This window comes from Sphaerodactylus townsendi, linkage group LG03, assembly GCF_021028975.2.
Source record: "Sphaerodactylus townsendi isolate TG3544 linkage group LG03, MPM_Stown_v2.3, whole genome shotgun sequence".
Lineage (NCBI taxonomy): Eukaryota > Metazoa > Chordata > Lepidosauria > Squamata > Sphaerodactylidae > Sphaerodactylus > Sphaerodactylus townsendi.
This window is the reverse complement of record NC_059427.1, coordinates 102,276,363-102,303,935: the sequence shown is the minus strand read 5'-3', so window position 1 is coordinate 102,303,935 and position 27,573 is coordinate 102,276,363. Positions and strand designations below refer to the sequence as shown.

The 27,573-nt window shown below is 42.2% G+C and overlaps 1 protein-coding gene across 1 annotated transcript in view; it reads left to right on the top strand.

The window, feature by feature from the left end:
- Nucleotides 1–27,573, top strand: part of TENM2 (teneurin transmembrane protein 2) — a 1,113,792-nt gene that overhangs the window by 920,192 nt on the left and 166,027 nt on the right. The window contains exon 11 of the mRNA XM_048487386.1: nt 17,846–18,051. Coding sequence (XP_048343343.1) covers nt 17,846–18,051 — 206 coding nt within the window. The remainder of the gene's footprint in view (nt 1–17,845; nt 18,052–27,573) is intronic.

Genomic DNA, 27,573 nt, shown 5'->3' with positions numbered 1-27,573 from the left:
CATGTCCCAGGGTGGGGAACCAATCAGTAAGTGTTTGGGTGGAACTTGCTATGCAAAGATGTGGTTGATAGTATTGTATTGCGGGTGGGGTTTTTCAGTCTAGGGAGTGATTCACCTTTTCACGCCCTGCAGCAGCAGCATTATTGGTGAATGCAAATCCTGTGTTTGGGTGGAGTCCATTGTTCATGAACTTAGCATGCCCTTGGGGATTGCTTTTGGTGTTTTTAAGTACCCCAAAGGCATTCTAAGTTCTGAGTACAAAGATAGGGCCTTCACACAGTTTAAAATGTGAATGATGGCAGATCAGAATAGGGATGAAGAGATGGGTAACAGAAGCAAGGTTGAATGTGAGCCCCTCTCCTTGCCCGCACCCAGGCAGCACTGGTGGCCAAGGTAATTCTCAGCCATGCTTTTTCAGTGTTCTCTAACTTATGCTACATCAGTTTCTTTATGGAATGTTCCTCATGGCTTTAACTCTTGCTTGTATTAGCCTATTAAAATATACACATTTGAAATTTAAAAGATGGGGATGACTCAATGTAAGAACAGTGTCATTCAAGCAGCAGATGAAAACAAAATGAGTAATGCAATGTAAACAAATGATCGTGCATAGCAGTCCTTTAGGAGGAGCCCCTAGAAAATAGTAGTTGCTTTTAAGTGGGTCATTTGTGCAAATTTTGTTACAGAGGATATGCATATTTAGGAAGAATGAGTTTATAGAATTTACTAAAACAAACATTCAGCCTGACCCTAGGTAGATCTCCTTGGTGTCGTTCTATCATGTTCAACCTGGCTGCCTTTTGCAAAAATATGCATAGGTTCAGAGTGTTAAGTATCCTTTTAATCAGATGATATTCTGTGGAAGCATATGTTCTATCAAGATCAGTATTATGTACTAAGACTGGCAAAGGCTTTCTGGGATCTCAGGTAAAGGTCTTTCACATCATGTATTATCTGAACCTTTTCACTGGCGATGCTGGAGATTGAACTGAGACCTTCTTCATGCTGAGATAGTAAAATGCAAATCACAAAAGAAGTGTAACATGGCAGGACAAAGAGGAAGATATCCTTGGGGGAAAAAACTTTCCTCCTTGACCCCCATATGGGCCGGGGGGAGGAACTAGGTTTAATAGAATTATGCATGTGCCGAATCATCACACTTCTTTGGAGACCAGGCAGTGTAAATGGCAGTATTTCTGGAAAGCTAGCTTGTCTCACTGGGCCCATCATAGATACTGTTTGTATACCATTCATCTTCCTGCTGCAGGAAGGTGAGAGGTACCAATGAAGGGGTTTGATCCACTGACAAACTGTCACATCCCCAGATATGTGCCATGTTAACTTTAGCAACAGGAAAGCCACAGTGATGGGCTACAGAAAATAGGAAGAGCTCTATTTGAGCCTGCCTGAAGGAGATGAGGTGGTCAAGGCAAGACAAGCTTTCAAGGTATTTGTTCCTTCATATACATGAGGGAGCCGCTGTCTAGTGCACCTTCTCTGCATTACATCTCAGGGAAACTTGGGGACTGATCTGTTATCCCCTCTGATTTGTTGTAGCCTCTTCCCTTTAAAGCAATCATCCCTATGCAGTATTGCTCAATAACTCAGAGGGTTTCATTCTCACATGAGTGCAGAATTACATTGCAGCCTAATAGCTCCAACCCTCTGCAGATTTGAGTGTGCCTTTAAGTGCATAAATGTCAGTAAGTTCACATGTGCCTAATATTTAAGTAGGATTCAGCTATTAAAAATAGCTAAGAGATTGTCAGTGCAATCCATTTGGTGGGGAGGGAGTGTTTCAGCTGTCAGACATGGCACAGTGAATGCAGTGCCGTACAACCGTCAAAGGGACTTTGAGCAGCACAAAAGGGAGGGAAAACAAAAACCCCTCACACTGCCTCAAATTGCCCCAAAGGCAACAATGGGGCCCTTTCCACACAAATTTCCTAAAACGTTTGTAAAACATTTGTGAAATGTTTTCAATCCCCTCCTCCTTTTTGCTCACACTCACCCCCTCAAAATTATTCCTGGCTGCCATTATGTGATGTTCCTTCCCCCCCCACATTTTTTATTGTGTTGAATTGATGCTTCAGTGCTTCACAATCTCGTGCTGCATCCTATGCTCCTCATATATTCGATGCTTCGAAGATTGCTCTCCCAAAATAAAAGAACAAACAGAGAAATGCTATAAATATACAAGTGAGGAGAAACTGAGTGAACTCAGAAATTGGCACCGAAAAGGAAGTTCAGGAAGCACAGATCTGTGGGAAACGTAGTCAATAGATTGCAAAGCAACTGAAGATGTGGTGTAGTGGTTAAGAGCAGGTGGATTCTATTCTGGAGAACTGAGTTTGATTCTCTACTCCTCCACCTGAGTAGCAGAGGTTTATCTGGTGAACCAGATGTGCTTCCGCACTCCTGCATTCCTATTGGGTGACCTTGGGCTAGTCACAGTTTTTCAGAACTCAGTTTTTCAGAACACAGTTTTTCAGAACTCTTTTTCAGAACTCTCTCAACCCCACCTACCTTACAAGTTGTCTGTTGTGGGGAGAGGATGGGAAAGGAGCTTGTAAGCCACCTTGAGTCTCCTTACATGAGAGAAAGGTGGATATAAATACAAATTATTATTATTATTATTATTTTCTTCTTTTTCTTCGAAACATTTCAGTCAGAGAATTGTTTTAAAAGGGGATTCATTAAAAATGTTTTGATGCTGGAGATATAATGTTTTGGGCTAAAAACAGTGTGAAACTCCATGGAGGAAATGTTTTATTTCCTGTCTCAAAATGTTTTAAATGAATTGTGCAGAAAAGCTCAGGCTTATGTTGCAGTTTTGTGTGGTATAAATTTGCAGGTCAAGGGACAAGCATTACTGGGCTGGAACTCTAGTGGGGACCGACTAACATTGACTCCACCCCCAAGAATGTCCCAGCTTGCTTCCTGGAGTCCAAGTGAATGCTAGTGCTACTTTGTGGCAGCCCAACTTCTGGGTTTTGTTGCCATGAAGCTGAGGGGCCCCCTCTACTGGTGGGGATACCCCTTCTGCTAGTGGAGGGGGCATATGCATGGGTGCAGCTATCTGCACCTTCACTTCCCCCATCTGGATTACGCTGTGAGATGTGAGCTTGGAATCAAGTTTCACCTTTCACCATAATGTAACCTTAAGAATTACCCACAATTATCTCATTGCCCTACCATTTAATTATAATGAGAAAACTGTTACAACCTTGTTACCCAAAATGGTGGGACTCAATGACCCTCTTTGGCTGGGGAAATTAGCTGTAGAGCACTAGGTCGCTTAGCGTGGCTTAGGGAGTGTTGGGTAACTTGATCGATATATTGCCTGTGTATACTGGTTTCAGCTCACTATAAGAAACCAGCAGAGAAAATAAATTTCTTTTTCTAGGATTTTATTCGGAAAATAAGAAATGGTATAAAATAAATTCCCACTCACAATCGCGAGCGTTTCCGCTTGCGAAGGCCCGGAAGTGGCGAGTCGCGTTCTGGCAGCTGACCCGGCAACTAAGGACCCGTCCGCGCGGGGCCGGTCCCTAGAAAGCTGTAACGGGCAGCGGCGGCGACACCGGCGCTAGCCCGACCGGCATGTCCCTGGAGCCTCCGACGCGTGGCGAGCCTGGGGACCTCACCTAGCCCTGCAGCTTTCTTTCGAAGGCGGCGCGGGGCAGAACTATCCCCAAACTCGGCTGAAGGCTTGAGGAATAAGAGTAAGTGCGAATTGGGGAGGCGTCGCTTGAAAGCCACTGCGGTGTGCCAGCTTGGTGGCGTTTCCCCAAAAGCGCTTCAAGCGCTCTGGGAAAGCGCCGGCTCCGGCGATGCCTTCTGCGCTACAAATGCGGGAATAAGCTGACCTGGAGGCAGCGTTTTACGTCTGGGCGCCATTGTTACCGATCTTGAGGAAGCTTGACACTTAGTTACTGGAGCGGCCGGATTGCGGGGGGAAAACACACACATACAAGGTTTCCTAGGATGTTATATATATATAACATCCTAAGAAACCTTGTAATGTGTTCAATAAAACGTTCCTACGAACAATAGAGAGAGAGAAGGGATGGGATGGGATGGGATGGGATGGGATATCAAAGATTATATTTACCAGTCTTGTAGTGGATGTCCAGGAGACAGACTTAATGGCTACGTTCTAGATGATCAGCGCTGTTGGAACAATATTATCGAGCACTATGGTGATGTGATAATATTGAATACCTGACTGGGGTCTGGGGCATGCTTTTATTGGGAAAAACACGTCTTGGGGCAATGGAAATCCTTTAACAAAGGATTTTTCCTGCTGTTCCAGGTGAGGTCATAGTCTTGAGTGTCAGAGCATTGACCTGATGACCGCTCCATTATCTTGATGGGTTTTGCTGGCTGTTGGGACAATAAACAGGTAGCGACACTTAATGGGTGTTGCAACATAGAAGGTCACAAGGAGGATGAGTCAGAGGAAATATTAACAAATATAGACAAAAGAGAACTGGTTTCACCCAGGTGTGCTGTTGTTCATATTTAAATGCTGTTTCCTGGGTATGGGCCAGGCATGAGGTTTGGGGGGGGATCCTTTAGGCATTCTTGCTCACAAAGTCAGACACAGTCCCAAGATGGAGTTTCCGAATTCAAACAGACTCTTTTCAGAGCACTGTTCTGCCAGGTCTGACAGAGCAGCATTCTGGGAGAAAGACTATTCTCTCCCACTCCGCAACACCCAGGTCAGGTTGGCTACAACCATCCTACACTGATGTGTTAAGGATCACTGAAGTGAACACTGTTGTAGGTCACTGCATCCTGCCAGATCTGTGTTCAAATCCCAGACTAGTTTTAGCCATGCTTTTTTCACAGCCTCAAATACATATCTTTAAAAAATAGAAATAGTGGTGGTCTATCTGACAGGGATTGAATTAAGATTATTGTATAGAAATATATTGTTTCTTCTTGAAAAGCCTCAGTTCCATTTTAATGTTGAAGATCACTAACACAGAAGCACAAGACAATGTTTATTTTTAAAAACTATTACAGGAATATAGTTACACATCCAAAGTTTCTCACTCACAGTTGTGTGACTTATCTACAAAACTAAGCTAATTGAGTGCTACAAATGAAGAACCATATTGCAAAAGCCTTACCTTTAGCAAATTAACATCCATTTGCATTAGTCGCAATTAAAAGAACATATTGCTTTTCCACAAATATCCCACATTTACTTACATACATTGGAAATACTACTATTAATCATTTGCTGCACCTGCTGCAGCTATTTTAGAGGCATATGATTCAAGTTTGTCATCTGTAGAGATTTCAAACATTTTGTTTCCTGCTGCAGTTAAATTTATTTGAAGAACTTTATTTACACTGACAACATGCAAACCTGACGTGTAACAAAAATCATGCATTTTTCATTTTTAACTACAGTTTATTACAAGAAACATTTTATAGATGTTTCCACATTTCTGTGGTACAATACACAAATAAGAGCCATCTCTACATACCCAAAGTCTGTGTAATAGAAAAATAAATATAGGAAAGCAATAGTTAAAGCCCCTTTTTTATGTATTTTGAGAACACTCTGAAATATGTTTCCTTTTCCTAGTTCAGAGAGGTTCTAATAAACTTTTCAAATCAGAAGAAACCTTTTCCTTTTTTACCAGTGCGAGCAAATCTGACTGAGTCTGTCAAGAAACTCAGAAACATACATGCCAGAATGCAGTGGCGTAGCACTAACGGGACTGGGTGGGGCGCAACGCTTCGGGTGGAGCAGTGGAGGGGGCATGGTGGGGCATTACGGGGTGGGGGCGGAAGGTGCTGCAGCAGGGCGCATTTCCCTCTTGCTTCACCTCTGCCAGAATGTGACTTCAGTATGCAAATTTCATGCTAGAACTAGCTGTTTTATACAGTATTTACTCCCAAATAATCCAAACTGTTCTTATTGGGAGAGGGGGACTCTGAACTTCACAGCCCTGGCACCGGCCTGGTGGAACACATTACCAGTATTTACTCCCAAATAATCCAAACTGTTCTTATTGGGAGAGGGGGACTCTGAACTTCACAGCCCTGGCACCGGCCTGGTGGAACACATTACCACCAGCTAATTCAGACCCTCGGGACAGCCGTCCCTTGGAGGGATTCATGGGCCTGCTATGCACTTCCCAAGTATTCCACCGAGACCTTTGGAGTCCAGCCGCCGATAATGCCCCGCCCCCCCCTGTTAGTAGGGTCCCCTAACATCATTGGGACCCCTCCTCATTTTGGAAGAGAATTGAGTATACTTGGGTCACCATGGAGGCCCTATTGTAGAATGTACCTGTTTTAAGATTTTTATGTTTTTTGTATGACTTTATGTTGTTCACCGCCCTGAGCCCTCCGGGGATAGGGCGGTATAGCAAGTTTAATAAATAATAATAATAATAATAATAACTACATGGTATAAAAATATGAATAGATATTTTTGTTAGCAAAATATGAGGCAATTATTAGTTCAGGAAAACTATAAAAATATGTGAACTCATCATTTATTGGTATTAAAAAGTATCATGTTCCATGATGGGTCTTGGATAAATGCATCAGATTTCCAGGATCTATGTATATTTTACTTGAAGTTAATAGTATACTTTTGAATTTTGCTATCTTTTGCCACAGACATTTTAAATGCCTAAAAGTGTTACTTATTTTTGTATCCTCTTTCTTGAAGGAGCTCAAAGTTAAATAAAGGCTTTCGCCCTCCTCCATTTTACCCTTATAACAGCCCTCTGAGGTAGGTTAGATTGAAAGAGAATAACTGCACCAAGGGGAAGGGCCCGGAGGGATTTTAAACTTTTTCTCCTTTCCGCACTACTCGAAACCCCCATGGAGGCGGTGCAGTGCCGCTGTCAGAGTGCCCCCATCTGAATTGTGCTCCTTGTATGACAATTTGATCACTGTGCCCCCTGACTCTCAATCTCTTTTCTTTTCAGACCTGCCATTTATTGTTCTCTTCTGTACTAATCATCTATGATGTGTAAGATAGTGCTCATGTGTCGTGTTCAGCTTACACACACATGAGCTGTATACAGAAAAACCAATCATGTATAGAATCCAGGAGTGGAATTAGTATGTGTGTCATCCTGATATACTTTCATGCCTTAATTAATCACACCATTAGTCATCTGCACTCAAATGAAGAAGTGATGATTTGAGAGAGTCACAAATTTTTCCTCTCACCACTATCCCACTACAGTTTTCTGCCATCCTGGCTACTATCATGTTTTGCAATATATGCATTAGGATGCCCTGTGTCACGTGTACTCTGTGTACATTTTTGGCATGTGGCAATAATACTGGCCCATTCCACACAACACAAATAAAAAGTCTTGCAAATGTTTTTAAAAGAACAGTTTGGGCCTTTTTTTGTCCACATAGTACGGGGGGGAGTGTTTCAGAGAAAATGATACTTTTGTCCCCTCCCCCTTCCCCAGTTCTCACTTTCGGTTTCTGAGCAGCTTGCGCTAGCCATTTCTGCCACTTCAGGATTCTCCATGCCACCTGCCATTTGCAGAATGTTCCCACAGATATTTCCTCTGCTTGCATCTCATCTGTCCACCATTTCCATGTGTAAAGTACATGAATAAAGTTAGTTTTGACATTGCTGATTCCATGCACGTGTCATTTTTCCTTCTTTTTTTCAATGAGAGAGCTTCGAAGCTATGAAGACTTGATTGTGAATTGGTTGTGAATTCTTATATTGAGAAATGGTGGGTGGATGAGCTGCAAGCAGAGGAAACGTCCATTGGAACCTTGTGCAAATGGTGGGTGGCTTTCGTAATCCCTGAAGTGGCATGAAAAGCCTCAGAGTGTAATAGCCTAACTCAAAAACTCAAGGAATAGAGAGCTGTAGCAAATCAGGTGGGAAAATAAAAGGTTTCCTGTTCTCTGCACAACAAGCAGGAAACATTTTCAAAATGACTTCAGGAAAAAAGTTGCTAGTTTAGTGTTTTCAGAAAAGTCCTTTTTGAGCAAAAGTCAAATGTCTTCCAAATGTTGGGGGGGGGCTCTATGGAATTCCACCCCGAAATGCTTTTTTAAATATCTTGAAGGCATTTTATTTGTGTTGTGTGGAATGGTCCATTGATGTATCACTGGAAATGTCTGCAAGGTGTGGACTCCAAGAAAAATAAATTCAGATTTCTGGAGTCCAGTGCTGTCTAGAAAAATACAGCTAAGTATTCAATAGGATTCTGTTTTGTGATATTAGTGTTACAATACAGTATGGAAATAATATAATGCTAAAGATTGTATATATCATGAGTCTCTGTCATATTAACTATTAATAATTATGAGCATGTCCATTCAGGCATCTTTAAAAAACTACAAAAACTCTTTGGTGTCTTCACTGAGCAAACGCTGGGGAATCTTACCAAAATCCCAGGCTCAATCTTCCATCAATCCCTGGACTTCAGAATCATGGAAGTGCAGTTTCAATGTACCTCAGAGAGATTTCCTTTGTATGTAATGCAAGCTACACAATTATTTTTCTTCAGGTTAAGCTTCTTTGCCAAGATCTCTAGGAATTAAATCTCTCAATGGAAAGGGAACAAGAGCCAGTGTGGTGTAGTCCTTCGAATTTGGTGCTGCAATGTGAGAGTTGGTTTCAAATCCTCACTTTTCGCTGCAGCTCACTGGATGGCCATGGAAATCCTGCCATTGCACACCCTGCAGCTGTTGAACTATATTTCAAACCATGGATAGCGTGTTGATGGGCAATTACTTTGTTAAATGCAGCTGTGATCAATAGAATATATTGGCTTTTAAAGGCACAGGGCACAGGCCATTGCAGAATAAAACCAATATAGCAGGTGTATAGAGCTTTCAGAAATGTGTTATGGGGGCAGTGATCCTTGATATTCAAACAGGAGATTGCCAGTGATTTACCTGTGAAATTTTGGGATGTATGCCTTGTGTGTGCCTGTTTTTCACGCTTAGGTCTCATCTTCCTGAGGGGACAAATTTCACAGAATGGTACCAATATCCTGTAAACTCATTTCTATGCTGAACACTCCACTTGGTAAAAAGGTTACCATTCTCTGTTGGAAAGACAAAACCTAGACTTTGGAATTAGAGCCAAAAGGAGTGTTAGTGTTCAGTTGGAGGTAGCAAGTTAATATTGGATCCTCAGTGGGATATTTGCACTTTTTTTAGTGTTAGTAATTACAGTAGTAGTTGCACTTGCAAAGTTAGAGCAGAGACTCAGCAGAACTATAAGCAGGGCTATTAGCAGAATTTATTGACAGCTAAAAACAGTATCATATATGGCAAGAATTGTATTAATAGACAATGAAATACAAGTCTGCAGGGGCCTTCTTAGTTCAAATGATCCTGGAGCTAGCTACGCTGTGCTTACAGAATGAATGGGAATGAAGTATAATGTCATAGACAATTCTCAGTGTTCACTTGTATTTGGCGCAGATAAAAATATGATACAGAATACTCCCTGAAGCAGATTTATGCAGGAAAGCTAACTTCTGTTTTGTTTAATCTAGAATGCATTCCATCCTTTAACTTATTTGTAGCATATTTTATTGTTTCAATTTTTGAAGTATAAATTGAAATAAGGTGATAATTTCCAAACTTCTTTGCCACTAATACTTGTATGAGCCTCTATAACTCTTTTTAACATATTACCTCTTTAGTTGGTTGAAATATTTTATATAGGTTCCCAACTGGTCAGTATCTCCAGATATACCTGATAACTTTTCCATACTGTTATAGCATCTATGTATACTAGAAAACAGATCAGTTTAACATTGCCTTGACAGATCTCTTGTTCTTGGGCTATATTCTTCTTTAGGGGGTTAGCAATGACAAATAAAGATTTAAATTTAATTAACATTAACCAACAAGTTAAAACTATTCTTTCTCCAGTAGGTTTTTTGCACCTGCTTGATAGATAGTGTATCTCTCCATGGCATTAGAAAAAAGAAACAGTAAATAAGAAATCTCTTTTTTGTACCCGAGTGCTTCACTTCTGTTTTTGCTCTCTTTAATATCCACAGTAACTACATTTTTTAATTAGACTTGTTTATCTAGGAGTGGCCACTTATTTAGCAGTGGCCACTTTTAAAGTATTTAGAAGAATCTGAACACATCTGTACCAAAGATTATCAATTATCAATTATCTGAATGCTGAACTGTAAACATTAGAGTAATCATATACAAATCATTTAGCTCTGGATAGCTGATAGTAGTTACAAGTATATGGTTTTTTCTGAAACTTCTGTGTATGTCTCCTTATGATAAATAATGCACATGTAAATTCAAGATGGAAGGCCAGAATTGACACTAACAGCACTACATTTCATGCACTATTAATTTCCATGTGATTTTTATAGTTTGGTAAATACCCCATCTCTTTAAAGCCACATGACAGTATCCTTATGACAGTGATCAGTTCAGTGCTCCTGGGAAAGGCACAAACAGGTCTTAAATGCAATAGCTCTCTCGCCTTGTTTGCCCCAGAGGTTGGTATTCATATGATCCAAACCAGGAAGCTCCACTTAGCTTATCATGGTTTACAACTTCCATGAAACTCGGATGCCCTGTTAAAGTTACCAAAAGTAGTATCTATCAGCACATCTTGTACCAAATTTTATTTTATGAATATTTTCTTTTGTGTGATTTTCCTACTGGTCAGCTTTATTGGATAACTTTGAGTGTTACAAGGCAGAAAAAAAATATCTCTGCACATTTTTCCTCACCACGTATAACTTTATAAACCTCTTCATGTCTCCCTTTTGTCAGTGTGTTTCTAAATTTAAAAGTCACAAATGTTTTCATCTTTCCTTGTATGTAAGATACTCCACCCCTTGATCATTTTGGCTGACCTTTTCTATACCTTTTCTATTACTGTAATATCCTTTTTGAGATGGAGAAACTATAATGGAATAGAAACATAGTTCACACAATAGATGTGTAAAAAAGCATTATTATAAATTCTGGGGTCATAGAAAGGTGAAACCGAAGCGCAGCAAAAAAATCACTGAATAAATTAAATTTTACCGGTCCTGATAAAGATCCTTGGGAAATCCCACTTCCTTTGTGAAAACTGTCAGTTTACATCTGCTTTTTGTTCCTAGTTACCAGTTGCTTTGTTCCCCTACTTGCACTGAACACAACTGGAATTACATGAAAGTTTCTGTTCACAGTTTGTCCAAGTCTAGTTTAGCCAGGAACCATTTTCTGCTTTCCGGTGGAATTTTGAGAAGCGATTGAGTGTGCCAAAACAAGTGAAAAAGCTGTGAACAAGTGGAAAGGAAAACAAAGCTGCCTTGGTTCTGCCCATATTAGCATCATTGAAATTGCTCAGGAAGGAACATGGTGTCCTTTTATTGTTCAAACCCACCAAACTGCACAAATTTACCATTTAGATCCATTTTGGGGGAAGGAGGTGCAACCTTCTTTTTATAATCATGTGAAGAAAAAGTGGCACAGCCTATAATGATGCTGTAATCACACAGTCAATCTGGAGGGAGAGCTGTGCCATTCCAAATAAAGATCAGTGCTTCTTTGAATACAACATATTTATGAAAACAACCCTGGTATGTTGTCTGAGTTCTTTTTCAGGATAATTAATTTTTTATGTTTTCACATCTAAGCAGAGATTTTTCTTTGTTCTGCATATTTAGTATTTCTACAAGGAACTACAGGTATGCTTTTCAGAGGCAGAAATGCCCACATTGGAATACATATGCTCCAAACGAAAGCTGGCAGATTAAGAAGTTATGCTTATGTTTGCAACCAAGAATTTGCTGTCGTAGTTCTTGAAATAAAAAGAACACTTGAGTGCTAGAATTCTGGGCTTTGCTTCCCATCAGTGTCACTGGTTGACCTGAGGATGAGCAAATTGCAGTGCTTTTTTATATTTAGCATCTCGCTCTCCTGCTCTTATTCTCACTTTCTCCTTCTCTGTATTGTGAGAATCTTGATACCTGGTTGTGATGCTTGATTCATCAGTGTGTTCAGGGCACTGAAAGTTCTGAGATGAAAGACAGAGCATGTAGGACAATTGTTCCATTTTGCATCTTCACTTGATGCCTCTTGAAAATGATGAGTCACTCAGGCATAGTTACTTAGGCGTGCAGTTTGACATTACATTAATCCCATTATTCCATTTGTTGCCAATGTGCTTGTGTGGTTCCCTTTGCCTTTTCTTTTGTGCTGTGATATTGCTGAAGACCCATTAACCTAGAAAATTAAAAAAGACACAGCTTATTAAAAACTGTTATTCAAAGATTAACAATGTTCCATCAAAGCATTCTTTTACCATGTAAAGACATTGGCAATAGAATAAATTTAAATGGCTTTTCATTACATGCAAGTGCAAGCCTCAAGAGCACAGGCAATTTGGAACTGAAAATTGAAAACTTGCTGCGGTGGTAATTACATTTAAAGACAATGGATGCAGTGGATATGTTGTGGTACTTACTTGGATTATGCAGAGTTCCCTGCCAGATCATTATGCCCTTGCTGAAAATGTGTTTCTCAAAGATAATGTTTGGTAATGATTACCACAGATTTTGGCAAATTGATTCAATTTCAGATGTTTAGTTACATATACCAAGTATGCTTCCTTCTGTGGAAATTGATCTAGTATACACTCATGATTAATGTCAGCAGGCCAAGTAGTTTACCAACTTGGATTATTAGTATCTTCATTGGAAGAATTTTAAAAATCATCCATTTTATTATGTTTCCAGGTAGTATAGAAATGGAAGGAAGTTTAAGGTGGACTAGTTTGCTCCTGATAAATACTGTGAACTTGAAAATATATGGAGGTTGCCAACCTCCAGGTTTATATAATTTCCAGATGACTGAAATCGGTTCCTGTGGAGAAAATAGCTGCTTTTTAGGGTTGTGTTTGTGGCACTGCAGTCCCTCTTCTCCCCAAACCCAGCTGTCTCCAGGGTCCAGACCCATATTTCCTTGGATTTTCCAACCTGGAGCTGGCAACATTAACAGCAGGTATCATGGTTTCGGAGATAAGGCTTACAGGATCAGTGGAAGCTTTCAAAGAGTAATTGTGCCCAGTGGTGGGATCCAAAAATTTTAATAACAGGTTCCAATGGTGGTGGGATTCAAACAGTGGTGCTGCACACACACACCTCCAGTCCCTAGAGGTTGCTTTAGTAACCCCTTCTCGGCACTTAGAAAAAATTAGTAACCACTTCTAGAGAAGTGGTGAGAACTGCTTGGATCCCATCTCTGCTTGTGCCGCTTCAGAAGTGCTACAAGTAGCCAAATACCAAAGCAGGCCTGATGACAGACCCTTGCTTTTGATGCTTTTTAGAGGACAGAGACAGCATATCTGAGTGACCTCTGGAATTACTCCTTGCAGTTTAAAAAAACAGTTTGGGGGAATGTAGTGGCCCAGTTGAGACTGAGACTACTGTACACAGGGAGGTTTTGAACCCCTCCCCCAGCTGCCATTTTCCTGGCCTGGAAACCATCCAATATGGAAAAGCAAAATTTAAGTGTACCTGTTACTTTAGTACATTGCAGCAAATAGAGCCTCTCCAGAGCTGTTGTAGATCAGCAACGTGACAGAAGAGAAGGACCCCACACTCACCCTTTGGACTTGTCTCTAAACTTGAATTTGTTTCCCATGTGCCTGAAAATTGTTTGAATAATAATTGCTGGAAGGTTCAAACAGAGAACTCTCAGCACATCCTGACAGGGGTCTGATTAGATGGGCTTGGAAGCAGGAATAGGTGTTAAACCTCTTCTAAAATTCTTGGGTTTTCCTTTATTTTTGTGCTTTGGTGAAGCTTGACACACAAAGAACATCTGAGATAGGCTTCTGAACAAAGAAGCTTGATCACTTTTCTGCTACTATATCATCTAGGCCGATTTTTCATGGTACGAAAGTGCCCTGTTGTTAGAATGGAGAATAGTCCGGTGTAGCTGGGAGTTTTTCACCGCTCCCAATGCTGCAGCATGTCTGCCACGTTGTTGCCCTTGCTCCACCCCGCAGCATTGGCTTTGCTCCATGAATTTCCAAAACCACCAAAGTTGAGGTTCTTTTGAAATGCTCTTTTGTTGCTCCGGTGGCTTCTGCTGCCGTGCAAAACTCCTCAGCTGTGGAACCGGGGCCATTTTTCCTGTCTCGCCGCTCTAGCCCACCCCACCAATGGACAGGCATTCAGAATCACTGCCCTCTCCCCCTTGCAGTGGAAAAAAACACTGAGGGAGAAAACTTGGCCTCATTCCGTATGGGCCAAAAACAGCGGTGTGGAAACAGTGTGAAAACGGTGTAAAAGGGTTTAAAATGGTGTAAAAGGGTTGATACCATTTTCACACCACTGTTTTTGGCCCATGTGGAACCAGCCTTGGTTTTTAGACAGGTTCCACGAATGGGAGGACATTGATTCTCTCACACACGCAAGAATTTTAGATTTTTGACAGAGGGGGCATGGAGGATGGCGATTCCCTCGCATACGCAACGATTTTAGATAGGGGGGCGAGGGTGCCAATTCTCAGCACCTGTTTTGTGTTCAGAGTCATTTAAAACTAAAATAGTGAAAGCGAGTCGGGGGGAATGGGGGAGATTCAGCCAATCAGAACGCGGGAAACAGAGGTTGTCCACGCATGCGTGGAAAACATTGTGGAAAAGATCATGGTGCAAATGGAGAAGCACTGGGCTCATGAAGAAATAATTGGGACATAACACACTGGTCCTACCTTGAATCCCAGGAAAAACTGGAGAGCAGTAAAGAGTCAAAAGAAGGCAAAAAGTGCCATGGCAGGTATTCTCCCGGATCGATCATGGGGCATTTTGACTGTGAAAAATTGGCCTTAGTCTGTCAGTTTTGAGTGTGTGTGTTCCTAAAAATGGGTGATCCGTAGGGATTATGCTGGTGTACTGTCCATCCCACTGCTCAATCATCTCTTGGCTCTAATCTGGAGAACTGAGTTTGATTCTCAGGATGTAGACAAGATCCTTGGACAGGTAAAATGGATCACCTGTGTTCCCAACCCTTGCCCTTCTTGGATGATCAAAGTTACCAGAAAGGAATTAGCTGAGTGGGTAAGGAGAGTGGTAAATGCTTCCTTGAGGCTTGGGGATGTGCTACACATGCTCAAAGAGGCAGCAAAGACTTATTTTGGAAAACAATCACCCCTGAGTCCTACTATGTTAGAAAATTTCCTTCCACTCTTGGGCAAGGTACCAGAGTAGGTTGTTGCCTGTCAACCCCAGGGTTCTTGGAAGACCTTGATTTTTCTGGACCTATTTCAAAATGGCTTCTGGACAGGATTTGAAACAGAGACTACTTTGGTCACCTTAGCTGATAACCTTGAAAACTGTACAGAGGGAATGTGACCCAGCTAGGTCTGTGGCCTTTGATAGTATCCACCAGTATCCTACTGGGCTGCCTCACAGCACTGGGATAATGGGGTACTGTATTATGATGGTTCTAGTTTTATCTGTGGAAGGGCTGGTTTCTGATAATAGTGTTGGGGGATTTATGTTTGATCTTAAACCATGTGCTACTTGATATCTATGTGAAGCAACTGGAAGAGGTCATCAAGAGGTATGGGCTGTGATGCCACCAAAATATGGATGATACCCAGTTCGAGCTTTCTTTTCCACAGAATTCTACAGAGGATATTGTTAATGCTCTGAACTGGTGCTTCGAGTCAGTGGTGGGCTGAGTGAGAGGGAACACACTAAAACTTAATCCTGACAAGATAGAGGTTCTCTTGAAAGGTAGGCTAGAGGTTCTCTAGAAAGGTAGGCTAGGGACTTCAGATATCCCCTGTCTTGAAGTGGGTTATATTCACCTCGAAAAATCAAGTTTGCAGTTTGGGAATTTTGTTTGCCACAGCAGACACGTTAAAAAACCAGGTGGCTGATTTAGCTTGGAAAGTGTTCACCCACCTCCAGCTCATGCATCATGTGAGTACCAGATCGCCTTCAAAGTTTTGGGACTAACCTTTAAGGCCATTAGTGGTCTTGGACCTTCATATCTGCGTCACCACCTCTCCCCATATCGCCCTCGGAGGCCCCTCTAGTCTGCAGAGGGGAATTTGTTAGTGTTCCTGGGCCCCAGGACTATTTGGCTGGCTTTGACAGAAAATAATTCTTTATTTTACAGAAAATAATATCCCAGTTTAGTGGAACACTCTCCTTAGTGAAATCCGGGCCCTGCAGCTTCAGCTTGGCAGGGCCTGCAAAACTGAGCTGTTTTGCTGGGCCTTCTCTGTCGAGCCAGCTGGACATTCCCTTTGTTTCTAAATCATCTCTGGTCCTCGTTTGATATGGCGCATGCATCTGTTTCTTTGTGCTCCCATGTTAGGGTTTTTACACCATCTGTTTGTATCTGGTTTTTAAACTTATGTAATTTTGATGTTTTAAGTGTTTTATATATTTATGATATTTATTGTATTTATTATGTATGTTTTACTGTGATATGCCTTGATTCCTTGGAGAGATGTATGGCAGGGTATAAATGCAATAAATAAATAAATAAATTGCATCCATTTCTGGGTCAGTCAGATATAGCCACAGTGATTCATACCATAGCTACATGTATATTGGCCTATTACTTTCTTTGGGCTGCACTTGAAGCTGCTGCTAGTGCAGAATGCTGCAGCTTAACTGCTGGTAAGGACCATCTAGCAGGAGCATATGTACCCAATACTACAGCAACTATATTGACTACTGGTCCACTGCCCTGACCTGGATAGCCCAGGCTAGCCGGATCTCATCAGATCTCAGAAGCCTAAGCAGGATCAACCCTGGAAAGTACTGGGACGGGAGACATCCAAGGAACACTGGGATCATGTCACAGAGGCAGGCTGTAAGGTCCTGCAGGGCCCTAGGGTCAGCTGACAGAGGGTTCGATCAGGCTAGAGCCAGGGCCAAGAAAGCCCTTACTCTAGCCAAGGCCAACCAGATGTGTTCCTTTATGGCAGTGGTTCTCAACCTGGGGGTCGGAACCACTTTGGAGGTCAAACGACCCTTTCACAGGGGTCGCCTAAGACTCTCTGCATCAGTTCTCCATCTGTAAAATGGATAAATGTTAGGGTTGGGGGTCGCCACAACATGAGGAACTGTATTAAAGGGTCATGGCATTAGGAAGGTTGAGAACCACTGCTTTATGGGATACTTTGTACTTTTTTTTTTACAGAAGTAAACTTAAGTGGCAAGTGGGCTAAACTTTGAGAACATTGTTTGCTATTGTACAGGTGACAATATCCTAGGATGAAAAAGTTTTATCTCTGCTTTCAGCTAAACAAGTACACCTTTGGTGGCAAAACCACTTCTGCTATCTAGCACAAGCAAATCTGAAGTTTTAACTATATTTGCCATCTTTACTTGTTTATCTTCTTTTATAATTTGATTAAGAATTTGTTTGATATTTGATACACAATGAATAAAAACCTTCAGTCAATGAACGTAAGTTGAAATTATTCCTTTGCTTTCCCTTTTTATATCCCATTCACATTAGGATTTAGAAAAGGGAGCTTTTAAGGTGTGTAATTACTTCTTTGCTCTTACTATGTTTGATCCATAAATAGCAATCATGGAATTTAAAAAAAGGAACTAGATGAATGCAAGATTTCAGATGCTCCTGGGAGTAAATTTATAACTTTAAAAAGCACAATCTCACTCTTATACTGCATTGAAAATAGTGTGCTTGCGCTACTGTACAAAAAAAATAAGTGTGAGAGCAAATTTAGTCTTATAAATGAAGTTTTTCTTTGATATCTGAAACTGCCACCAGTTTCATATAAATGATACTCCTAAAATTTTCTACATTCTAATAAAAATCTTATCTCCTTATTGTTGGTTCTTGTCTTCCAGGACCTTGGGCAATCAGAAACAACAGCATAGATAGTGGAGAGGCAGAGGTTGGACGGAGGGTCACGCAGGAAGTACCACAAGGAGTATTCTGGCGGTCACAAATCCATATCACGCAACCACAATTTCTGAAATTCAATATTTCCTTAGGGAAGGATGCTCTTTTTGCAGTCTATATAAGAAAAGGACTTCCACCTTCACATGTCCAGGTACTCTATGACAATGCTTCAAAGAAAAAAATAAGCCTATTTATGATTATTTAATTTTGATAGAAATGTTATCTGAAACTTCTTATTTTTTCAGAAGGATTCTCTTTATTTTCTTATCTCTGTTTCATTTCATTAGCCATCACCTGCAAGTGAGGCTCCTCCCATTTTTGCCAGGCCTACTGCCTTCTGCCATCCTGACTGGAGTAGGGTGAAGGTGTGGTTCAGACACTGTGTCCCTCTTCCTTCCCTGGACTGGCTTACTCTAGTTCTTACTGTAGCATTCTCTCACTCTCTCTGTGCTCCAGTTCATGCATTCAGTCCTTCATTCCTCCCCATCTGAGCCTCCCTTTTATTTGACCCCTAGGATCATCATTCCTAGGCCTTGGCCCAGTGTGTCCCTGGTGCTACCCCCACGAGATGATTAAAGGAGTCCAGTTCTAACTTCCCATGACTGTTCCTTCTTCTGCCCCCTTAGATGCCACCCTGGGCTTTGGGTAGTGCTCTCCCCCTCCCTTTCTGGCCTTCCCTCTGGCTCCCAACCAGGCCTCTTCCTGGCCAGTATAGCCTGCAGTGAGCTGTCACCAGGTGATGATCTCAATACCAGCCCTGCTAGATGTCCCATGTCTTGCTCCTGGAGGCTGCTGTCTCCTTCTGCTTCCTCAAGGCCACAGTTGCTTCCAAGCCATCCAACCCAGTTTTGCAGGTGCCTGGGAGGCTTTCTTTTGTATGGTAGGAGTTGAGTCAGCCTTGTGCCAGGCCCCAGTGCCAGACAGATGTCAAGGTCTCTCTCTGTGTATTGTTAGATTTCACCCAGAAAAGGAAGTAGAGAAAAGGATTTGTGGGTTGATGTTTTATAGAAGTTATGTGTCTCCAGCAGCATTTTGTTCAACATGAATAACAGTCTGTCAGGTACTGAAGATAGAGTTCACCACACCACTTATTCATTCTGGGTAACATTCTTATAGATTCAGTTGTTGTTTATTTTTTGTATGTTCTGATGTTCTTAGTTTGAAGATAGAATTACCAAACAGAAATTCAGTTCAATCCTCTTAGCATGTTGCAAATACCAAATTCCTCCTATATCCTGGGATTTTACTTTATTGTTATCTTGAATAAGTTTTTAAACCCATAAATCTTGGCTTGAGCTTCCTCTTGCGTGTGGCTTTTTCCCTGCAGGTTCTCACAGTCCCAGCACTTTCCAGACAAAAGCTTCAATCATTCTTTTATCCTGACTTAAGTCTATAATAGTTACATATACATTTAAACAGAGATTACATTCTAGTGCTATGCACAGCTGTAAATGTCAGTGATCGGTGCCCCGTCTATCTATCTATCCAGTGCTAAATGTTATGTAGGAACAAATAAGTCAACCTTTCCCATGTCACAATGAAAGAAACAATATTTTTTCTCTGTCTCTCAGTAGATTAATAGAAATAATCTGAATTTGACATTCAGTGATATCTTAAAGCTAAAATTGGAAAGGCCTACCTCTCCACTGTTTGAAAATTTGGTCTGTGAAAAAAGTTAAAAACTTCACTTGACAGTTCATCACTGATTGGTGCTGATATGCCAAAGCAAGTAAAATCCTTTGTGGAAACAAGTCAATAATCAGAAAATTAGGTACATGGTTAACTTGAGACTGTGAAGACACAATTCCTTCTTGGGAACCCCTTTGAGACTGAAGCCTCTCTGTGTTACTGTTTAGCAAATATTCTAAATGCCTACTTGAGTCAGTCAAACTGCTGGAGCTGCATGTCTATTCAGAAGCAGCTGTATATAGTTCTGTGGTGTTTCAGAGGACAAGTGAGCTAAAAAAAGGCATTCAGTAAAGTCTTAAGCAACATTTGATTGTTCATCCTATAGTAGACATTCATGTAACAAGATATTTAATGTATATCTGTCATAAATCAGTGAGTTAAGGGATAATTTGCTGAGAAGAACTTACATTTCCAAATAACTGTTCGGTCAAGTTGTACATGCTTTCTAATCCAAATTTTACGCACATATTTTTCAATATGTACTATTACAGTTTCTTAGATGACTTTACTTGGGTTCATTTCATTCCTATTTAGTGCTATATTTGGGGGGGAAATTATGGTAGGGGTCAATAGTAGGAAGGAAAAGTCCACATTTGCTTTATAAAACATGTTGATATTTTAGTCTCAAACCAGTGAGTCTCTCTGTAATTCTAATACCATTGCAAGTTCCATCAGAGCAATCCTTTTTTGTTGCACTGTGTCATCCTACCTTTATTATTTACCAAGAACTGCTGAGACCCACCAACATCCCCCTTTGCCATATAGCACCTAGGGCTCAGCTGAACCCTTCCTCGCGCAAACAGCCCACCCCTCTATGTAGCCCCAGGCTGTGCAACTGGTAAGGGCTTGACTTGGGTGTATTCCCTTCAACAATAGATTTTACAAGCTTCAGTAGTGTTCTCCTATAGGGTAGGCAGAAGTGGTTTCTATGCAACCCTGTAGCAATAAAACCCAGGTTCAAGCTTTCAGGGATTTTTTGTATTTTCAGTGTTTTCTTTGGCCTGCAGAGGGCGCAGTTTTGGTGGGATAAAGTTACCCAAAATTTCAGGGATGTTTGAAAGACTCTCCTGGAGGCACACCCAGGTTTGGTGAGGTTTGGTTCTGGGAGTCCAAAGTTATGGACTCCCAAAGGGGGTCCCCCATTGTTTCCAATGGAGCTAATAGGAGATAAGGCTACACCTTTGAGGGTCGATAACTTTGGACCCCCTGAACCAAACTTCACCAAACCTGGGAGGTATCATCAGGAGAGCTCTGATACTGCTTCATAGGTTTTGTGAGAGGCAGGGGGTCCAAAGCTATGGACTTGCAGGCAGGGCCATCATCCATTAGAGCTTCTGCATGGAGCTACTCAGAAGATGGGGGCTAACCTTTAGGTCGATAACTTTGGACCCCTGAACTAAACTTCACCTCTCAAACTGATAGGATTATCAGATAGAGTCTTCTACTGATAACACTCCAGGTTTAGGTTTAATAGGGTCCAAAGCATGGACTCCCAAAGGGGGGGTGCTCCCCATCATCCATTGTTTCCAATGGGGAGCCACAGAAGATGGGGGGGCTATTAGAATCTTTAGGGTCCATAACTTTGGACCCCTAAACGAATCTTCATCAACCCCAAGTGGTATCAATAGGGAGAGAGTCTCCCAACATACCCTGAAAGTTTGGTGTTTCTAGCTTAACAATTGCACTCCTATTTATTTATTTATTTATTTTATTAGATTTTATACCGCCCCATCCCCGGAGGGCTCTGGTACAACATTTAAAACAGTATAATTAATAACATTTAAAAGCAGCGATCCAAGTGAATTATAAATTAAATTAAAATCCAAGATGTAAGGTGGCGGCCCAGCGTGCTTCAACACATAAAATCCCTCCCTCCTACCATGAAGGGAGGCATGGCTAGTCTAGTGATGGAATCGCGGGCCCAGGTGTTGAGGGCCACAGACGGAACACTATTAGCTGCTGGGGTCCCTCCGGCCCGGGCGGAACAGCTCTGGTCTTACAGGCCCCGCTGAACTCCTTAAGGTCCCGCAGGGCCCTGACAGCTGGAGGGAGAGCTGCTTCACAGGGCCGGGCTAGGCTGTGTGTCCTGGGTCTGGCTGCGGGAGGCCAGCCGCATCACCCCAAGGGCCAGGGATCACTAATAAGTTGGCCTCCAGACCTGAGAGGCCGCCTAGGGACATATGGGGTGATGCGTCTCGGCGATACTATTTTTGTCCCAGGTCGTGGAATGGCTCAAAGGTCAACACTAACACCTTTGAAGATGATCCGAATCCTTACTGGAAGCCAATGCAGCTGCGAGCACAGGCTGGATGTGTTCGAAGGGTGCTGCCTGTAAGCAGACGCTGCTGCATGGTGAACCAGTTTTAAATGATCAGACGCGAAGGGAAGCAATCTCGCCAAATGACAGTCTTTCCTAAATCCCCACCTTGATATGGATTTAAAGGGAGAATCTGAGGACCCCAGTTTAAACATTGAAAGTGATGCTGTTTCAGGGTGGGAGAGAATCAACCCCAAAATAGCATCACTTTGAAACAACGAAAGTGATGCTGTTTCCCCACCGGGGACCGGATACAACACCATGTGTCAGCCTTTCATAGCAGTAATTAAAATATTTTGAAAGCATTTTGAAAACGCTTAAAATTCTGTGGGCATGGCTTTATTGCTGTGTTCAGATTTGTGAGTTGGGGCATGTTCTATAATGTGATGGTGACTTTGAAACAACCTGGTGTAAAAAATCATTGCTTGGTCACAGTGGGGGAAGGTGGCTGCCCATGGGTGGCGCCAAACTCCAGTTTGCCTAGATATGCCACTGCCGTGAAGCTACAAGGGGGGGGTGTGCGTTGCATTGGGCATGCTTCGGGGCATCAAACCTGTGGTTTTGCCCAGGATCGCCTGTAGCATGACTGGGCTTGTGTGGAGTTTTCCTTCTCATCTCATTTTTTTCCAAAAGTTCTATTTATTTATTTTACAAATGTTTTCTTTAAAAACTAAAGACACAAGTTTTTATTGATTTTCAAGTAAACAACCCTGATTCTCATTTGCTGCCAACAAATAACCTACCAAAACGTGGAGAGAGTCAACCCTGGCTTCAAAGTTGTGTTAACGGAAGTGGTGGGAAGTCTCTCCCTTTTAGTGTGGGGAAATTAGCTGGAGCAGACTCTTGTCTTTTCAAAAGGCTGGGAAATCTTGATTATCTGTTATACAAGAGTCAGCTTCTGCAGAAAAACTTGCAGGATAGTGAATAAAGTTAACAATTTTTATTAAGGGATAAAATGGGGGTACACAAACACACAATAAAAACAGAACACACACACACAGTCCTAGGATATAGACAGTTGTGAGGAGACAGATCTGGAATAGATAAGGAATAAATGGGGAGGGCCAGTAAAAGTTATAGTCACCTGATCTTGAAGTGGAATGGTCTGATGAACAGAACTGAGCAATTCGTGCTTAGCTCTGGAAGAAACAGTGCTGTGGAACAGTATCACAGATAGAGAGTTGTCTAGATACTGAAAACTGGCTATTGGGGAAGTGGGCTTCTTATATGGAAAAATTGGTTATGCAGAGTGATCCTTGGTCCACCATAGGTCAGTCTGGCAACAGTTGGCCAACACTACACCTGTCTCCTCAGTTAGGAACTTATCAGTCTATACTAAGCAGATCTATCTGTGTCACAGAAGGCGCTTTCGCACATGCGGAATAATGCAATTTCAATCCACTTTCAGTGCACTTTAACAATAATTTGCAAGTGGATTTTGCTATTTCACACAGTAAAATCCAGCGGCAAAGTGCATTGAAAGTGGATTGAAAGTGCATTATTCTGCATGTGTGAAAGTGCCCAGAGAGAAACATATCTTACCATGACATGCCTCTGAAAATGCCAGTCATAGATACAGGTGAAAGGTTAGGAGTGAACTACCAGACCACAACCACACAGCCTGGAAAACCCACAACAGCCAGTTTATTTAAATAAGTTTCAGTTCCCTGATATTGTATGAAACAGATAAAAAAGGATTCTTTGGCTGTTTCCGCACAAGCGTGGAAACCCAGCTCCACTGGCATGAATTGTGCCGATGGAGGCTCTGGGACCATTCACACCCTATCATGCAAGCGGCCCCAACTTTCCCCCCAACGGCCCCGACTTTCCCTCTCGGTTGGCCCCCTCCACTCACCTTCCTGTCCAGCATCGCTCTGGAGGGCTGCAGGGACTCGCCCATGCTGCCCTCCGACCTCCAGGAAGCAGGAGAAGGGTTGCACCGGTGCCATTACCACCAGCACCATGCTGGCATTGACACTGGTGCAGAGAAACTTATCTCTGCGGCGGGGCACTGTGGCACAGAAACCAGGAAGTGATCTTTCACGCTGTTGTGCCCATGCAGCAAGTGGCTGTGCCAGTGTGTGGGGGGGTGGGGGGCATTCCCAGGAGCAGAACTTTCAGCCCAGGAATGCACCCTATGCCATCAGCTGACCTACGCCACTAAAAGTGCCAAAAGTCAGATTTCCCTATGGGATTTTTCAGGTGACATGGGGGGGTTCTGGTTTTCCTTCATCCTGTGCCACCTGAAACATAATTGGAAGCGGTGTGAGTACACTGCAATGACACTGTCCCTGGCTGCTGCCCTCCTTTGTATTGGGCTGCCTTCTCTCACAAAATGTAAAAGTTTGTTGTGGCAAAATCTTACAAATAACTAGTATGATTTGGTGGCAAATTCATGATATTCATTTGACTTTGAAGAACTGAATCGCCCTCTGAAACAAAGATGACTAATTGTGTTCATTTTTATGGTATTTAATATACATTCTATTTGAGTGAAACATTGTACTGTAAACTTCAAGTTTCTCTTACTAGTTATTTGTAAGATGGCATTTCTGAATATGTTTGAACTATGAGTCTACATCATGCAAGCTGTCCTCTTCATTTGTCTGGTTGGGCTGAAAAGCTATTGTGTACTGTGCACTTCTACAATACTAATTAATAATGTAATGCATTAATTCTGTTCTTGCCGGTTACTTTAGTCATCCAGCAACTACAACCTGTCATATAATGGCAGCATCAAAAGTTGCCCTTTCTTTGCCTGCAGACTTTGACAGGCCAGCTCTTTGTGGGATCTGGTTTTGTCCCTTCCAACTTTATTTCTTAACATGAATACTCTTTCTTGTGCCCCTGCCACCTTCTACTCACTTATGACAACTGAAGTGACAGAAAATATGTTAAAATGTGAACTACAATGAGGAATTTACATTCTCCATTCTGCACTAAATGTCCTGCATGTTGTTCAGGTCAATAACTTTAATTTGGAAGTTAACAAACTCTGAAAAAATGTAAATATGGATTTTATGTAGTATATATTATACTGAGACATATATATATATCATTTTATATTTTATTAAAATTCTATAGGTCCACAAAACTTTTCTTTTCCAAACTGACCATAACCCTTTAATAAACTTGCAAACGTTTCTTTGCACATAGAGAAGCACACATGGAAAGGTTCCAACCTTGGAACTGAAGAGGTGTTTCCTTTACAAGTAGGCCAAAATTTGTATTTTTAAATATTTTATTATTTATTTATTATTGTTTTATTATTATTTCATTGGATTTATAGCTCGCCCTTTCCTGTTCAAAGATGGGAACAGGGCAGCTAATGATGTCTCTAATTATTGATCCATTCCTATCCAAGCAATGTAAACAAGCCAGAAAATATAGAAATGAAAGTCAACTGGTGGGCCACTGCGAGTAGCAGAGAGCTGGACTAGATGGACTTTGGTCTGATCCAGCTGGCTTGTTCTTATATTCTTATGTTCTAACTAATTTTTTCCAGCATTGAAGGAAATAACTTTTTGAGTTTGAGATGTTGATAAGGGTCAACTTCTCAACATATTCAGAATCTGTGGTCAGACTCTGCATCGTTTTTTTTCCTGATTAGCAGAAATGCAGTCTTAGTCTTCCATTATATCCTCCACATCTCACACTTCTATCCATCTATCTACGGCTTTAAGGAGAATGTGACATTTCCTGCTAGAACATTTTGTGAAAACAATTCATTATAAAAGTGCATTATATCAGAAGATCAATAGAGCAGAAAAATGCAAAGTAATTAGCCAGCTGGCCAGGTGGTGAAGCAGATCACACCTAGGATTTCCCTTTTATAGCTGATTTTCCTTAACAATAAAGGCAAAGCACCTTTTGATTGAATTCATTAGGTGAAGTTCATGCAGCACCTCAAGTAGTAAAAAAATCTCCTTGCTTGGTGTCTTATAGATGGTCCCTGTAAGGGAGCTCTAAACAATGCTTTGAATCCAGAAATGCACAGTCTGAAACATAAATAGATGTATGGCCCAATCCAGCAGGGGGGAGCCAAAACAGCTTTGGGGAGCAGTGCATCCTTATTCCAACATGTTTGCTCCTTCCACTGATGTAAAGCCCCCCCCCCCCCCCCGGTGCTGGGAGAATACACGCTAGCGTCTGGCCACCTCTCAGCTCTGCAGCTGCGAAATCCAAAAGTCGGGGCTGCTATAGAGCAATACTGGCTTCAGATCAGATACCAGTGCAAGGGAGGCAATTCTGGTAGCAGAGCTGACGTTAATTGACTTCCACTCGGGCTTCAGGGTTGGGAATTGTGGGATACCATGTGGTTTGTGATTGTGTAACATTCCACTGATTATGGGGGGCATTCCTATGCTGGGACAGCTTAGAGAATGGACTAGGGTTGGCACCTGTGGGGTACTATGTGGTTTGTGATTGTGTAACATTCCACTGATTATGAGGGGCATTCCTATACTGGGGCAGCTTAGAGAATGGACTAACTCCTGCTACAGTCTTTGATCAACCCCTTTTCTACCAGGGTGTGTGCTGATATTGCCAAGCCAGTGCCGAGCTGGGGGACAGAACCACCAAGGCACTCCACAGGCATATCTCAAGGCAGCTCCAGTTGGCTCCTTGTGCAGTATCATTCCCTCCACCATGACTGCACTATAAAGGACAAATTAAAAGAAAGGAGCATTGTTTCCAAGTCTTAAGAGCCAGGGGCGAAGTGAGGGGGAACTGTGCCCAGAGCATGTGTGCGTCCTCGCCCCTGCCACGCCCTTGCCATGCCCCTGCAGGGCACGCACCCAGTGCATTGCACATACCCCTATCCCCTTGGCACTACGCCACTGCTAAGAGCTGTTCTACCAATGTTATTTCAGGGATATAACATAGGAAAATTATGGCATTATTTTCATAAGCAAAAACTGCTCTGAAACCTGAAATTCCTTCTCATGGGAGAGCAACTAAAATTTCTCCTTGTATGCTTTTGCTCCCTCTACTGTTGGACTTCTTGCTATCGAGACCTCTCATGTTAGCAGTTAAAGCTATCCATTTTCCCACCAAGATTACACATGTATCCATGTGTTAAGTGCTGTCAAGTTGTTTCCAGTTCATGGCGACCCTATGAATCAATGTCCTCTAAAACATCCTGTCATTAACAGCCTTGCTCAGCCCTTGCAGACTGAGGACTGTGGTTTCCTTTATAGTGTCGATTCATCTCCTAGTTGGTCTTCCTCTTTTCCTGTTGCATCCAACTTTTACTAGCATTATTGTCTTTTCCAATGACTCCCGTCTTCTCATAGTACAATCAAAGGCCCTTTCCGCACAGGCGATATACAGCGGCCCAGGGATGGCAAAAAAGCCATCCCCGGGCTGCTGTTCACACAGGAGGCGCTGCTGCATCGCAGCAGCGTCGTCCTAGGCACCCGAAAGCAGCGTGAAGCCGCCACTTTTAACCTTGCAAAACAAACGAGGTTTTGCAAAGCATCGTCTTCTCATCGGCGCGGTGCGAACTGCAGCACTGGGAAGATGCTGCTTCCCCCGTCGCCTCCACTCACCGTCATGTCCAGCATCGCCCTGGAGGGCTGCAGGGACCCGCCCATGCTGCCCTCCGACCCCTGGAGGTCAGAGAGCAGCAAGGGCAGGTCCCTGAAGCCCTTCATGGCGACGCTGGAC